This window comes from Rattus norvegicus, chromosome 14 (genome assembly GCF_036323735.1).
Source record: "Rattus norvegicus strain BN/NHsdMcwi chromosome 14, GRCr8, whole genome shotgun sequence".
Lineage (NCBI taxonomy): Eukaryota > Metazoa > Chordata > Mammalia > Rodentia > Muridae > Rattus > Rattus norvegicus.
In genome coordinates this window covers 95,499,236-95,515,912 of record NC_086032.1, presented here as the reverse complement: position 1 = coordinate 95,515,912, position 16,677 = coordinate 95,499,236, and the positions used below count along the sequence as shown (strand labels likewise).

Here is a 16,677-nt window from a genome sequence, read left to right as displayed (position 1 = left end):
TTGTAGGAAGTTTGCTCCAAAATTGCTTATGCAAGAAAAATGGGCTAATTTAAACAGGAGCAGAGCACCATTTTCATAACTTTGCAGGGTTTACGAACTGGATGAAGTGCCCAGCGAGGTGATGCATACACGCAGAAAACTGGACAATGTTAAGTTACTACCACAGAGGTGGCCAAGTTCCAAAACCCACAGCCGAGTTTGAGAACTACTCTTTTAAAAGTGCAGATGACTCTTTCCTTATCAGGATAACTGGCGTCTCAGATCAGCAGCCGAAGCTTTTCCTAGTTTTGAAACATTGTTATCCTACCCATCACCATCAGATATCAAATGTTGACTTCAACTATCACTGTTTCTGATATTATTCTGGAGATTCTGAAGACTCTATTTACACAATCAGAGACTTATGGAAAAAATAAAAATAAAATATTTAAAGATACAATGACTGTTTTCCTAGAGAACTAATTTATCCTAACAGTCACAGTCATAAGTTTCCCTGTCACCTCCACGAATGTACTCACTGGCACCACCATCACTATGAGCCACATGGTCACCATCACCACTCTCCACATCACTGTCACCACCGCCATCTACAGCACCACTATCTATATCACCTTCATCGCCATTATCTACGTGACCATTATGACTATCAATATTATTACCACTATCACCACCATCCTTGATCTCTACTGTCCTTGCTACCACCACCAGTATGCTTACCACCACCCATTCCATCAGCACTCACCATTCATTGATCAAGTGCTCACCCTGTCTTAGTCACTATTTCAAGTGTATTACAGATATTAATTCATGATCACAAAATCCTGAAATCCATGCTGAATGATTTATTATTGTATTTTAGGGAAAAGTCTAGTTAGATACACAGCATATTAAAGTCATATAGTTGGTATTGGAGAGATCCAGAGAAAGAATAACTGTCCTGAGTGAGGATGACAATGTTGGGAAATATAATGAGATGCATATTAAATATCTTTATATTTATAAATTTATAGTATTCCAATAAACCAGATGGATAGAATCAGGATGTCTCTGCAAATTATACTAAAAATAGCCTTATTTTATGTTGTAATAGCTTAATGATCAAATAGGCTTTAAAAAGATACTTTGAAGCAATATTTCATTACTGTGTGTGTGTGTGTGTGTGTGTGTGTGTGAGAGAGAGAGAGAGAGCGAGAGAGAGAGAGAGAAAGAGAGAGAGACAGAGGGATAGAGAGACAGAGAGAGATGGAGAATGCTCCGTGCAGTCTAGAAGTTAACACCAGTTGTCATTCCTCCACCACAACTGCTCCTGTTCTGTTCTTTTTGTTTTGTTTGTTTGTTTGTTTTCTTTTGTTTTTGTTTTTTGAGTCAGGATCGCTCATGTAACTGAAACTCAGCAGAAAGTCCCACTTCCTGCCTTCATCTTTCTAGTACCGGGGTTACAGGTGTGTACTGTCATTATTCCTGACTTCTTATTACATGAGTGTTGGGGATCAAACTATAGTGCCCATGCTTCCATGAAAAGCATGTTATTGATTGAGCCATATCTCCAGCCTCTTTCCCATCTGCAGCCTACAACATCCCTATCCCAACCCTATTCATACAGGGGGAAGGGAGAGGTGACAGCTGGGCAGTCATACCCCTCCATCACCCTTTTCCATTGTCATATGCACTGTCAAAGAACTAAGACTACCTGAGATCAATACCCTGAGATGCTTGGTGATATTCCCACCAGTCTGAGACCTGTGCACCAGCACACCACTGCTGCCACCGTGACCACGGACTTGAAAGTTCTTAGGATCCTGGCTAAAATGCAACCCCTATGTAACCCACTGCCTGAACGTTTAGTGGACATTTCCAGCAAACGCATTCTCATGCAATGTTGTAGGGGCTGGGCTACACTTACCCATAGGTACAGTTTGCATGGCAGAGGTGGCAGACGTTATTGGCATCTGCAAACTTCCAGACCAGGGTGTTGTTCTCCCCCATGATGCCCGAAGGGCAGGTCTTGACACAGTGGGGACCATCAACATAGTGGGCACACTTGATGCAGTTGTCTGGCCCCTGAATCAAGGTATAGAAAAGGTTGCACATCTTTGATTTCGTTTCAAAACTAACTTTCTATTTATAATATTTACTATGAGAAAAAAGCCAAATAATATACATATTCTTTAGTATCGTTGTACATGTGCATGTAGGTCTGTGCACCACTTTGTCGTATGCCTGGTGCTCATGGAGGGCAGAAGCATGCATCAGATACCCTGGAACTGGAGTTACAGGTGGCTGGGAGTTGTAATGTGGGTGCTGGAAATCAAATCCTGGTCCTCTAGAAGAGCAGCCAGTACTCCTAACCACTGGGGCGTCTCCCCAGCCCAGTGCAGAAGTTTTTAAAATATATGACAAGTTCTGGGATGACTGTTCCTGACTTAGATTTACTTTTAAAAACTATATCCTTTAAATTAATTAATTAATTAGTTAATTATGGAGCTATGTTTATGTGTTTGTGAATGAAAATGTGGAGGTCAGTGGACAGCTTTTGGGAGATTTCCTTCCACCGTGTACAGCTAATTAATGGAATTCATCAGGCTGGGCAGACGGCGGGTTTTATCATTTTGCTTGTATAAAGTAAATATATTCGTAGAGAAATATTATCTATTTTTATACCCAAGCATAAATTAAAATTTATCCTTCACCTTATTTTAACAGTATTTTAAGACATTGTGGCCACCATACTTGTCAGAGTCATCTCAATTGGTCTACGTGTTTTTTACAACCTTATCTTCCCTGCGTATGTATCTCATTTGAAGTTAAAAGGAGTTGCTGAGGGAAGCCGGACGTCCACCTGCTGAGGCACACATAGGAGCAACCGTCTTTTGTACCTCTCCAGGGAAAAGAAGGTGTCCCATGGCAGTGCTGGCTACAGAATGGACTGTGAATGGGTAGCATTAGGTTCTGTCTGTAAAACTTAAGAGTGTGGGGTTGGGGATTTAGCTCAGTGGTAGAGCGCTTGCCTAGCAAGTGCAAGGCCCTGGGTTCGGTCCCCAGCTCCGGAAAAAAAAAACAAAAAACCAAAAAACAAAAAACCAAAACAACAAAAACAACAACAACAACAAAAAAACCTTAAGAGCATCCTTGTAAAATCCAGAAACAAAGGCAGCGGGACTGCCTGGGTAATGCACTTCACACTACAAGGGGACTGAAATGAAATGGTTAAGCAAGGCTTTTCCCCTCGGCTCCCTTAATGGTTCAGCTTTGTCCGCTCTGAGACTGAACCCACTGAGAGTCAGAGCACAGGAACACTAAAGCAAGAGCAGCGATTACACTGTACCAACAAAAACGCAGCCCGGTGCCCTGTAAGCCTGCAGACCAGGGCTCATGCTGTAACCAGTCATGCCAACAGCCCAGATCTCTTAACTCAGTTCGGTCACACTCTTGCTTGATGGATGGGCAACTTGAGAAACACGTTTCAATGTGGAGAGTTAGATTTTGCTGTTGGAACTCAAACTGAGTCAAAAGCTTACCTGTGCATAGCATCAAGTACTAGCAGGGCATTGCTGTCAGAGGAACCTAAATTCTCGCTTATGTTCCTTATGAGTTTGCTGCTATATGTTTAAATAAGCAATGGGACCTTTTAAAAATGCTGGAATTTCTTTAAAAATTGTAACTTGGGTTTACTAAACAGTACTTTGCTGGTGTTTGATTGAAAGCTGCCTGGCGCTGTGTAAGCCCCAGCATAGGATGTCCTGTGGCACAGTGAAGGACCGGTCAAGGGGAAATGTGTGTGCAACACTGGACAGACAGGTGTGGGGCATCTCTACTCAGCCTGGCCACCTTTCATGAACAGATCATGTGCACCTCTTCCCTGGAAAGGGCTTGCATGGGCATCTTTCCTACTGGAGATAGCTAGGATCATTGATATTTCTGTTGATGCTGTCAAGAGTGGACAACAGCAGAGGGCTCTTACCCGGCCTGTACAGGTGATGTTCATGGTCTGGGGCAGACATTCTGGATGGCACTGGATGCATTCAGAATTTTCCACAAACTCCCTCGGTTCCCTGGGGGAAGAGCACGTGAAGAGATCATTCCATACCCTAAGCAGCTGCAACTATTTCAAGTAACACAAATGACCTATCCCAGAAAGGTCAAAGGGTCAGAATGCTGGAAGTGCTTTGAAATATAATGTGCTGAGGTCGACTAACAGATCCTTAGGTCATCCTTCAGACATCTTTCTTTATAATCAGAGTTCTTTCCTGACATTTTTTAATAGATGTAGCTTTCGATTGCTAGGTAAGAAAGCCAATTATGAAAAACATCTTTATGCGACGTCCCTTCCCTCTAAGACCAAATTCAAGCTGGAAGGAAATGGTTACTAAGACTGAGATATAGGCAAAGAATCAAGCTTGTTCACTTCTGGGTGCTCTGGAAAACATCTTCCTCTGTCCTGCCTCTCCTGGTTTGTAGTGTTATGTACATTAATCCAGTAGCAGACTTCGCCCAAGTGGTCTTTCCTTTGCCTACTTTAGTAGTTCAGGCTATGTTGGCTGCATCAAGAAAGAAGCAGAAGAGATACAAGAAGTGCTGTAAGAGGCCATGAAGCAGTGGTCATAGGCTGAGTTGCAGAAGTGGCAAGAGGCCAGCTACTTGACAGGTGAAGAAGAGGCAGCTGAATAGCTTGAGAGGGGCCAGAGCGGGCACAATGGGAATGGCAGAAGTACAGAGGACAGAGCTGAGGTTGAAACATAGAAGACTGTATCAAGCAGGAGAAGAGAAATTGCAGGTCGTGGCTGCTGAAAGAGTTCCAGAGTAGTGACAAGATTTTAGAGTCAAGGGTCTCAGACCACCTGGGCCCAAGAATTACAACAGTCATCATTGCCAGGAACTGAGAAACCCATTAGTAGCCCCTTCTTGAGGCTGTACCACATGCTACTAAGGGCTAGGGAATTCCAATGTGCTAGGCCTCTATACACATGTATCATTTTAAAGTCCTACAAGGCAGGCCTATGCAAGAACACTAAGACTTGTAGAGCTAGGGTATCAATAGACAAGCAATGAACGAGGGTTGTAACAGTCCTACCTGCCTGTCACCACTACTCACTTCTGCCAAACTGAGAAGTATACAAAAGAAGTCAATGACCAGCATCAGGCTGGTCTCTCCCTGTCAGTTCCTATATGGACGACTAAAGGGCCACAGCCAACTGACTAGTAGTTAAAGATCCAGAGTGGGGATTTTCTGAGCTTTGTCTCTTTATCACTTCCTGCAGAAAAGGCTCAACTTGAAGAGTGGTCAGGTGCTGCATCAGGGCACCAGACATCCCCCACTGAGAGACCTGGGTTTCTGGGTATAATGAAGAGATTTAAAAGCTGAAAATGTGAGTGTCTGTTTACAAGAGGAAAGACTATGTCATACACATGTGACACTCATTCAAACACCAGCTATAGCAGTTGTCCTAAGTTCCTCAAGAAAGCCTTAGGAACTCAAACTTGTCTTTCCTCCCTGCTCTGGAATATTTCTGGATAAGAACCCTGGTCCACACCCTGTTAGCGGAACAGAATGGATGACTTCCCAGCATCGTCTGTAAGTCACATGGTTCTTCTCACCATAACTTTCCTATTTTCTTAAATTAAAAATAATGTCACGGGGTTGGGGATTTAGCTCAGTGGTAGAGCGCTTGCCTAGGAAGCACAAGGCCCTGGGTTCGGCCCCCAGCTCCGAAAAAAAGAACCAATAATAATAATAATAATAATGTCACTCTCCCTTCCTTCTATCTAGTTTTCCAAGTAATTTGTTTTAATCATTATCAGCAGTAACTTAAAAGTTGACACCAATATTGAAATTCTCATTGTACGCATATGTTGTACTTTTTATTGATTACTATTTTTGTAAAGTTATTTATTTTATGTATGTGGAGACACTGTAGCTGTCTTCAAACACACCAGAAGAGGGCATCAAATCCCATTATAGATGGCTGTGAGCCACTATGTGGTTGCTGGGATTTGAACTCAGGACCTCTAGGAAGAGCAGCTGGTACTCTTAACCATTGAGCCATCTCTCCAGCCCTTACTGATTACTATAAAACAAAGCAAATATATCAATTACTTCTTTGTCCCTGGTTGTATTAAAATTGTTTAATATACCAATCTATGATCAGTGTATGCTCTGCATACATAAAACTAAAATTAGTCAGGATATACTCTATGTTGATATATCTTAATTCAGTGGGAATAGTGGACTGGAAAGGAAAGGCCAAATATCCATTCTTCTTGGCTACCTTAACCACTGTGTCTGTTCTATCTTGAGAAATTCATGTAAAATGAAAATCTGAAGTATTTTCAGTAAAAGAGACACGATAAATGATCAGGCTGGATTAAGGAACCACGAGAAACTTACTTTCTAATGTGGTGAACATCTTGCCAGAAAACAAACACAAAACAATCAATGACAATATCAAGAAAATGGAGAAAAAGAAAAAGTTAGCTTGGGTAACTACAAAGCCCTAAAATCAGCATGGTGGCTTATTTCTTAGTCACACAAAGGCTGAAAGAACAGCGTCTCACCCCTCCAGGATGTTGCACTTGTCCACGCACTCCCTGCCTCTGCTCACATTCTGGCAGGAGACACAGTCCGTGGGCTCAGGGCCCCAGCAGCCTTCCGAGGAGCATAAAGGATTACAGACGTGGTTCGTGGCCTCTGAGAAGACACAGTGATACATGGGGTCAGTTAGGGGACAGTAACAGGCGGGGTCAGAAGAAGTGACACCCTTCTGAGGGGTTGCGTGCCATTCACAAGTCACAGCGGGGTTCTGGAGTTAGTGAGAGGCCAAGGCCTCTCTTCTCTGCGGTGTTCAGGGCATCTTGAACCTGGCTCTGAGGAGGCATCAGTGATAGATGTCGCAGCTGACATCTGACAGCAGGGAAGGTTGTAGGTGCTTGCAGTGTGTTGGGCGCCATGCCAAGAGCGTCACATACAGGATCTCATGTCACTGAGGGCTGCCATGGTACCGAAGTCATCATGTATGAATGGGAGTCAGAAGCCAGAAGAGATTAAAATAAGCAAGACAAGTTCCTGAAGCCCAAGTGGCCCAGAGGAGTTCTGGAATACATTGTTACCTCTGCCAGAGTTCATAGCCTTACTACAAATCCAGGTGCAGTTGCCAGTTTCCAAAGCTTATTTAATGTTTTAAAACCAGAGTCAGGAATAGAAATGTAAATCGTCACACATTCCTTGATGTGTATGTGTGAGTACATGTGTGCACGTGTACTTGACTATAACAATCAAAGGCTGAGATACGCACACAACTGTCTGCACTAGTTTTTCTTTTCTTTTCTTTTCTTCTCTCTCTTTTTTTTTTTTGGGAGCTGGGGACCAAACCCAGGGCCTTGAGCTTGCTAGGCAAGTGCCCTACCACTGAGCTAAATCCCCAACCCCTAACTTTGTTTTTTAAATTATAGATATTTAGTAGCCTAGACCTTAGAACATATGTTACCTTACTCATTGATGTGATCACATAGAAAGAGGTTTCTTTGAATAACAGTTTAAGAAGGGATATTGTTCATCCCCGTGGTAGAAGCAAGAGGCCAAGTGTTCAAACACAGGAGTCTGCTGGGAACATACTCAAACCACACCTCCAGCTCCATTTCGTGCTTCCAGGTCCCATAAGATTATGGACATCTTATAATGAAAAATGTGTTCACTCTATCTTCTTAAGTCTTTCAGCACATTTTTCTATTCTTTTTTTGTAGAAGAGTATGCATGCTCATGCCACTGTATGCGTGTGTGTGCGTGTGCGTGTGCACGTGCACGTGTGCATGTGTGTCTGTGCGTGCATGCGTGCGCGCGTGCGTGTGTGTGTGCGTGTGTGTGTGCGTGTGCGTGCGAGTGCGCGTGCACGCGTGTGTGCATGTGTGTAGGTCAGAATACTATTTCTGGAAGTTGGTTTTCTCCTTCCTCCATGTGAGCCCTGGGAATAGAACTCAGGATGCCATGCTTGGCAGCCATGTTCTTTCCAGCTCAGCCATCTCGCTTGCCCTTGATAAATCTTTAACACTATCAATATTGTTCAAAAGCCACAAGTCTTATTTTTCTCCAGAGACTCAAGGCAATCTTTTAGCTGTCAGCCTCTATGCAATCAAAAAAGTCAGTCACTAAATTATGAACAACAATGCCAAGCAACCAGAGCTTCCAGGGACTAAGCCACTACCTAAGGACTATACACGGACTGACCCTGGACTCTGACCTCATAGGTAGCAATGAATATCCTAGTAAGAACACCAGTGGAAGGGGAAGCCATGGGTCCTGCTAAGACTGAACCCCCAGTGAACTAGATTGTTGGGGGGAGGGTGGTAATGGGGGGAGGATGGGGAGGGGAATAACTATATAGAAGGGGAGGGGTACGGGTTAGGGGGATGTTGGCCCGGAACCTGGGAAAGGGAATAACACTCGAAATGTAAATAAGAAATACTCAAGTTAATAAAGATTAAAAAAAATGGAAAAAATGGCACATGGTAAACATTCCCACTCAATGAGTAGAATCAGTACACAGCAGAGAGTCTGGATCAAAGCAAAACTGAGACCCAGCAGAACTACTGAAGAATTATCCATGTCTTTGTAATTCTGTCCTTCCAGGTCTGTCCCTTGCAGTGTGGAAGAGGTAGCTGTTTGGCCTGCTCTATGCCACACCTGCAGTCTTCCTTAGCAGGCATTCCATTGTCCTGTCATCTTTAAAATCCTAGCGTGTCCATGGCAACTCAAGTCCATCTTTATAGGCTCACACAGCCTCATTCCACCACCCTAAGCCTGCCAAAGAGCACCTGGCTTGACTGGCTTTCTGTAATCTTGCCAAAGGCTTGCATGGCCCCCTTCATCCTTGTATCTTTCATGTGTATGAAACCAGTACCCTGTGGATGAGGCTGCCCATTTCAGTGGCCAGTTAAAGATCTACCCTGGCCTCCAGAAGCAGGCAATCTCTTCAGCAGAATTCTCAGTCTTGGTGCTCTTCTTTCAAGTGAATGTATGTTCCCACAAGATGCACCTTTTGGTGGGTGGGGTCTTACCCTCAGGGCGCTTTTTTTTCTATTGTCCCCGTGTGATTACACAAGGCTTCTTTTTAACGTGTTAATATCTTTACTGTTATAATTGCTTCCTCAGCACCTGATCTACGTACAACTTTAAATTCTCTCCTTTGCCTAACAAACTGCACACTGTCCTATGTCACTGTCCACTTTCTTCTCCAGCATGCTGTAGACCTGGATAAGAGCAGTGAGTAGGAGCCATGGTACAGCCTGAGTGTTATTCTTTCTGTTTTGAGATATCCTCCACCAATCAAATTAGGTCATTGCTTTCTAATGACCTACATTCTCAGGACATAGGCAGAATGCAGTCAGATTCATTACCATAATACATCACAAATGGCCTCTAGCTCATTTTCTAATAGTGTCTTTGTTCTCCTCTGAAATCTGATGAAGCAGGTTTCTACCGTTCATATTTCTGTCAGCATTATGGTTTTCCAAACTCCCACCAGGATGGCCTTTTGAGCAGTGCTTACAAAATTCTTGAGCTTTCTCAAAGTTCCAAACTTTGTGGGGAACATTCCTCCCACAAGCTAGCCCCAAAGGTCTAAGAACCACATCCTCAAATCCATCAAAGCCAAGGCTCCCCTGCTTGGCATTGATTTTCTTTACTGCTTTTCTCATTACTGCAACCAAATACCGGACAAGAGCAACCTAAGGAGAGACGGGGTCGTTCTGATTTACAGTTTAAGAAGGGGTTCGGTCAATCATGGCAGGGAAAGCATGCCAATGGACATAAGAAGGAACATGTGATCTCACTGACACAATAGGAAGCAGAGAATACACAGGATGTGGAGCCCTCAAGCTGGACTCCCTCTAGGGAAGATTCACCTTGTAAAGGTCCCACAACCTTTCCAAAGAGCACAGTTAGGGACTCAGACTCATGAGCCTGGGAGGGCTTTTCACACTGAAGCCACACAAGGCAAATTCACCCTATGAGATGAGAGCATTCCAGAAGTGATTTGGATGCTGATGCTACAGTTACGAACCCCGCGGATTTTAATTCAACGAGGGAATGAAAAAGAGCCATTAGAACATTTGGGGAGAACCTCTTCAGTGTTTCTTCCCAAAACAAACCACCTCTGGGAACTCCCTGTGTAGGCGAGATGGGACAGAAACTTACTGCAGTCCTTTTCAGCTCTGTTGTTCATGATTTTGGTCTTTTGATTGGGCGTCCCGAAGAGTTTTTTCCAGTTTATAGTGTTTGCGTAGCACAAATTTCGGTTCCCAGAAATAATCACATCCCCATCACTGATCTCCTTGAGGGAACGCAACCCCAGCGATGTTATGTTCAGGCCGACAACCGCCAGAGAAAACTGACCACTAAAAGGGGGAGGAGAAGAAAAATTGTATTGTGTGTGACAGCGAAAGCAATGGGTCATAATTTAGTTTTTCTGGGCCACCAAAGTTTCCTGAACACTGTGTGCCAGTTATTACTAATCATTCTGTGAAAAGTGTGAATCACAACTTTTAAAAAATGTAAGTACTATTGTTTTTTAGATTTCTTCAAGGAAAAGACAGTTTCTCATTCACTTATCTTTAACCTTGGCTAAACTGGAGGGCTGAATCAATGGCTTCATGTCATTTCATTTACTATATTTATAGTTTTCCTAGAAATCAAGAACATGCTTTCTAGGCAACATCCAAACCCACTGTAAGTCAATACTAGTATCTGTCCACCTATCCACCACTCAGCTCCCCAGTCATGTTTATTGAACGAATATCTGTGGTTCCACAATGCCACACATTAAATATTTGTCTCTTTATTCAGGGAAACTGTCTAAAGATGATATAATCATACAGGCAGAGCTGTTTGAATACATAGAAATAAATGCAGTTTTAGTGAGCACTATGTCAGCCCAGGGTAAATAAATATTTCAGGAGCGCCATGGAGGAAAAGCATGGGAGGGTGACTTTCTCCAAGCATAGTTCATATCCGAGACCCAGAAAGCAGAGCTTATAAGATTCTGCAGGTATGAGTCTGGATGAGAGTTGGTCAGATTAAGAGAGAATGGAATCCCAAACCATAGGATGTGTGCACTCGGGGAGGGCAGGGAGACAGAGCTGGGACCGATGGGTGAGGTCAGAGCACAGCTGGGCATAAATAGTCACATGTGATGGATGGACACACACATAGAAGTGGTGTGTATTTGTAGGAATCTTCTTGACACCAGCCTGAGGAGTGAGCCAGCTGAGACAGGACAAAAGAAAGAGAACAGAAGCTGAGGAGTTAAAGAACAAAGCTTAAAGCACTGTTTGGCAGGTCCTCCTCCTAGTCATGCTTTATTCCCATTTCCCTGCTTCATGAATCATCTCTCCTCACAGCCTGTTTTCAGGAAAGTGAGAGGTTTGGGGTAGGAGAACCACCACCATCACTTACTGGCAATTCTCCTCGAACATATGCCCAGAGAAGCCAAGGAGTCAGGGTCTGCCTGGGCTCTTTCTTCCAGGTCAAGCCCCAGTCTTTCGAGAGTCACCTCAGGAACTAGTCATCCCTGAACTTAAGTGCTTAAAACTAAGCACAAGGCTCCTGTGCGGCCGCTTGACACAGGGTGCTAACCCCAGAAAGAGAGCATTCCCGAGAATCTGAGAGCAAAGGCAGGAAGCAAAAGTAACAGTATGCTTAGTATCGGAAGTGTCTATCTAAAGGAGTTTATGGGCAGCGATGTATATCCCGTGTGTGCGGTGCTTTGACTTGTTAAATATTCCACGATATCAGTGGAATGAATGGTGTTAGTGGTGGTGCACTTCAGAAAAAGCTATCACAATCAGAAAGTTTCCAAGGCAGATTTGAGCTACAGATTTCCAAATTTCTTTTCCTCACCACAAATCACAGGATTTCTTCTACTCTGTGAAAGCTCACCATCCCTCTCCTATCGCTTTCTGTCTCATTAAGACGACATGTTGTGTGTTTTCACCTGCACCACTCTCAAATATCAGCCAAACACAAACAGGGAGGCGCCCTATAAAACGCCCAGTCATATTTCCCCAGTGTCGAGACAATGAAAACCAGCAAAGACAGGAGCTGGGGAAGTTTGAAGGGGACCAGGAAGACCTCAGACACCAATGCAGTCTGGGGTCCTGGAGAGGGCAGAGAAAGAATGATGCATTCATGGAAAATCTGGCGAGCCCAGAATGAAGTACACGTTTGAGGGAAGAGCACTGCACAGTGTCAGATTCCTGATCTTAAATTTCATATCTACTCACGTAGGTCGTTCACATTAGGGGAAGCCGAGCGGAAGATGGTCTTTGTGTGACTTTTGTACCTCTTCTTTAAGACACATTTGGAAAAAAAAATGACTAGGCTTTTGTTATGGCCAACTTACTGTTGCTTTGTTCTGCCACGAATTATTTCTAGGTTCTCAAAAGCATGGAGGTCAGTCCAGTTTTCAGGCCAAGCCTGAATCAGCAAAAACCCTAGAAGGAAGAAGAAAGGCTTAGACACACTGTTAGATACTTCTAGGACTCGGATAAGGCTGCTGTATGAACCGTGGCAGTGGATTCTTCCTGTCCCTACCACTAAGGATGATAGTGTATGTCCTGACACAGTCAGGTGGGCAAAAAAGAAAGAATCCTGCCCCTTCTATGCAGCCTTGAATCCCTGGCTGCCCTTCCCTCAATGTGCAGGCCAACTCCCACCTGACAGGTTGACCAAGTGCTCTGGCTCTGATGTCCTTGAAGGACATCAGATTATACACCGGATCCTTCCCTGACTGTTTTTCAATCTCCTGTTACAGTGTTCTCCTTTTAAATATTTTTTTCAATTTAACTCTGATCTTCATATCAATCTTGTCTTGGAGATCAAGTTATCTCCCTTTCAAGGATGAGGAAAATGTTGTGCCAGTGGCGGTCATAGATCCAAGACTCCCTGGTGGGCAATCATTTGAAATCTAGTTTGTGAAACTCGAGAGCCTGCATTGCCCACTAGCGTTCAACCTAGTAGCCTTCTCTCCATCTTCTCTCTGGCGTTTGGCGTCTGTAAGGATGATGGACTGTTTGAGCAAGAAAGAACCATTGTGCATGTCCATATCATGTCCATCATGGGTGCAGCAGCCTCGGCTTAAAGTGGTTTCAACTTGCATCAAGGGAAACTGGCTTTGAAAAGTGTCTCAAAAAAATTAATCGCAATGGTTAAGCTTCAGACACTACATTCTCATGTCAGGGAAGAAGGGGAAATGTCTGAGAGTCTCTATAAAATTGAATTTTCCATATATGCCCCTGAATATTCCAGTACAAACCTGTTATTTCCTTCACAGTTTTGAGAATTTCTAGTTCCCGTGGGTCTAGAGGAGGAGTGCGGGTGAAAGAATCCCTGAAAGAAACAGCAACGTGATTATTGGCCATTCTCCATGGCTTAAAGAAGTAGACTTCAGGGGTTGGGGATTTAGCTCAGCGGTAGAGTGCTTGCCTAGCAAGCACAAGGCCCTGGGTTCGGTCCCCAGCTCCGGAAAAAAAAAGTAGACTTCATAGCTCTCCGTCCAGATGGCTCGGCTGTTACTCACCCCTTAAAGGCCACTGGCAGGATGTGGAGGTCCCCACTGATGGCAGTGCAGTACTTGAAGTGTTTGATGTTTGTAGCATTTATGGAGAGTGTGTCTTTAAATTCACCAATGCCTATGCCATTGCAAACTGTTAAGAGAGGTGGGTGTTCCATTTACATTTGTCGAATTAAGAAGGCTGGGTCTGCACAAGCAGAAGCATGAACCCTGCCACCACCCCAGTGACTCTGAGTGAACCCTCAAGGTACCAAAACTCCTGTGACAGGCCTGTTTTCATCAGTCACTGGAGTGGGGCTTGGGATTGTCCTTGTCCCAGACCTCTTGTCAGATTTGAATTTTTTCTGTCGTTTTCTACCTGGACTGGATCTATAGCCACTCACAAAGACATCGGCTCCTCCCCTTTCTGTCTACGACAGATCACTCCCCTGGGCTGCAGGTGGCGCCTCGTACCTGGCTCAAGAGAACTCCCCCACACCCTCCACCATGTAATTTGGCTTTACAAGTTTATCTTCTACTTTACAGACAAAACGCATTTTTATTTTCTAAGTTAAAAGGCTGAGGTGTGTTTGTTTGGAGGTGGCTATAAGAGTTCGGCACAAAGGTCAAGAAAAAAACCTACTGCACACCCGTAAGGCTCCTTACCTTTGCGGCAGGGCCCATCACATTTTTTACACTTGCTGACTCCATCTTCTTCTACTTCATAGTAGTCTGGCCCACAGGCCCGGACACACGAGCCGTGATCTGTCACCACGTAGTTTCCTGAGGAAGAGGCAATGAAAAGAAGGTGTTGAGGGCCACAGCAGGTGCTCCTAACTTTCCACAAACATCCTCAAGTCCTGATGAATGTGGGCTGCTGAAAAGGTTCCTCTCAGTTTGGTTGACTTTACTTTGAGGAGAAAGACAGGCAGGTTTCAAGTAGAAGGGGAACAAAGCCCTGGCTTAATGACTTTCTGACCGTAATGTGGAGAAACACAGCCACTAGGTCTCAGGTGCAAAACGGCTGTGGGAGGAAACGCCACCATGTGTGCTCGCTGACTGAAAATCCCACGCTGAGCGCAAGTTTCCTCTGACAGGTCTATGTCTACAATATATAAGGAGACCTTGGATATGTATCACACACACACACACACACACACACACACACACACACACACGCACACGCACACGCACACGCACACGCACACACACACAAATGCTCATTAGACAGACCATGTCCCATTGAGGTGACCGCAGTTTGTTTGTTTGACACCAGCTTTGTCCTTTCCCATCTGCCATGCTGTCCTTGGTGGGACAATGAGAGGACCAGTTTGTTCTACTTCCTAGACAGGTACCCCGATCTTTGTCTCCACTCCCCCCACCTTTGTATTGTTTATCTCAATTAATTTTATGATCATAGCATTACTAGGAACTCTATGCTCCTGTTTTGAGTTTCCCAGACACAGGCTCAAAATATATGAGCATTGGTACTATATCTGCGAGTCATATGCTCTGGTTGCTGTAGGTTTTGTTTCCTGTAGATTTTAAAGATCTGTTTACTAAGCTTTCACACAAAGATCCTGTCTCTGGCATGACTGTGGTGAATTTTTCTTCATCTTAGTTTTCCAATTACTTTATAATGGCTTATTATTCTCCCCCCTCCCCGTGTGTGTGTGTGTGTGTGTGTGTGTGTGTGTGTGTGTGTGTGTTCTAAATGGTCTTCCATCACTTGAATTTAGGTAGGCCAAATCCTAGAAGTCAAGACTGTTTTCAAGGCTCTTTATGAGTTGTTTCAGTTTCTCTTTTGGGGATGGAGCCGTGCTGCCATTTCCGTATAGGTGCTGTAGAGTACCATCGTACATGAATAAAACTTGAACCCAAATGAGTGAATCAAAGCAAAACCAAATCTGAAACACTCTAAGACCCAACCTTAAGCAGAAGTTCTTCCACTCAAGTGGGTGGGTCTGCTGCCTTTTCTAATGTAGGTCTGTTAAATGCCAGCCTAATAGAGAGTCGAACAATGATTGGCCCAGAGGGTTATGATCTTGTGTTAAATACAAGTACAGGTTACTATAGCTGGGTTCCCAACTTTCGATGAAGCAATAGGAGATTTTTGCTATGCAACCGGGGTCAGTGCAGGTCAAGCCACCCTTTAAAGAAAGGCATCCTGCCTGCTGCAGGCTGCCCATCACCATTGCCCTTCACTGAGGGGGTGGGGTCCTCATCTTTGTACGTAGAGGCAAGCATAGTGGCTGCCCCCAAACTGCCCAGGACTCTATCAAAAGACAAGGAGGACATGATGACTTCTGGGTAAAAGGGGGAACTTACTGGGGCATTTCTTCACACAGGTGGCACCAAAGCTGTACTTCCCCTCAGGGTTGACATCCATCTGGTACGTGGTGGGGTTGTACAGCATGAGTGGTGGGCAGGTGTCTTTGCACGTGGCTTCATCTCGGAACCTGTGGCAGACCTGTCATAGAAGGGACAACACGTCTGGTCAAGGATGTGGCATCCAAATGAAAGGAGCCCAGGGCTAGGCTGGCCAGGGGGACAGTGACAATTCTCAGTGTTCACATGCTCAGTTAGAGAGGAAAAATGCCTAGTATGCCTTCCCATGATAGTCAGAAACACCTTCCCTTTACAAGTACTAAGTAGATTTTTAGTATACTGACCATTCCAATTGATATAACCTGGGGTTTATGGTTAGAAAAATATATCTCTATTGATTATAGGTAATAACAAAATCTACACATGGTATTGGAATGTGTAGTGTGACACTATTTTTAAACTCAGTTTTTAGTGGGTTTCTCTCACAAAGAATGTTATAGGATATACTTTAGAATTTACTGTCAAATTGCAGGAATCTATGCAGGAGGGTAATAGAATTTATTGTCAAATTTCAGGAATCTAGTAGGAGGGTAAGATTCCTTCAGTTTACAGTCTTATCCCTGGGGCTGCCCACTAGAATCACTCCAAATTATCCAAATGAAAAAAATTCCCCAGGGCCAGATTAATTCCTGGAATTTAAGAATCTTCTGTTTTCAGAAACAATAGACTATTCTAGACTCTAGCTTTAGGTGGACTTTTTTTTTCTTCTGGAGCCTAGTGGAGCTTTGCTAGGGTTGGCACGGACCCCAGG

General features: G+C 44.1%; 1 protein-coding gene across 2 annotated transcripts in view; it reads right to left on the bottom strand.

Annotated features, from left to right (window-relative positions):
- The window catches only part of Egfr (epidermal growth factor receptor), a 172,733-nt gene that overhangs the window by 35,446 nt on the left and 120,610 nt on the right, over window positions 1-16,677 (bottom strand). For both annotated transcript variants that reach the window (NM_031507.2, NM_001393707.1), the window contains exons 7-15: window positions 15,867-16,008; window positions 14,205-14,321; window positions 13,566-13,692; window positions 13,302-13,375; window positions 12,390-12,480; window positions 10,187-10,386; window positions 6,553-6,685; window positions 3,962-4,052; window positions 1,904-2,061 (exon numbers count right to left, since the gene is read on the bottom strand). In NM_031507.2, coding sequence (NP_113695.2) covers window positions 1,904-2,061; window positions 3,962-4,052; window positions 6,553-6,685; window positions 10,187-10,386; window positions 12,390-12,480; window positions 13,302-13,375; window positions 13,566-13,692; window positions 14,205-14,321; window positions 15,867-16,008 — 1,133 coding nt within the window. The remainder of the gene's footprint in view (window positions 1-1,903; window positions 2,062-3,961; window positions 4,053-6,552; window positions 6,686-10,186; window positions 10,387-12,389; window positions 12,481-13,301; window positions 13,376-13,565; window positions 13,693-14,204; window positions 14,322-15,866; window positions 16,009-16,677) is intronic.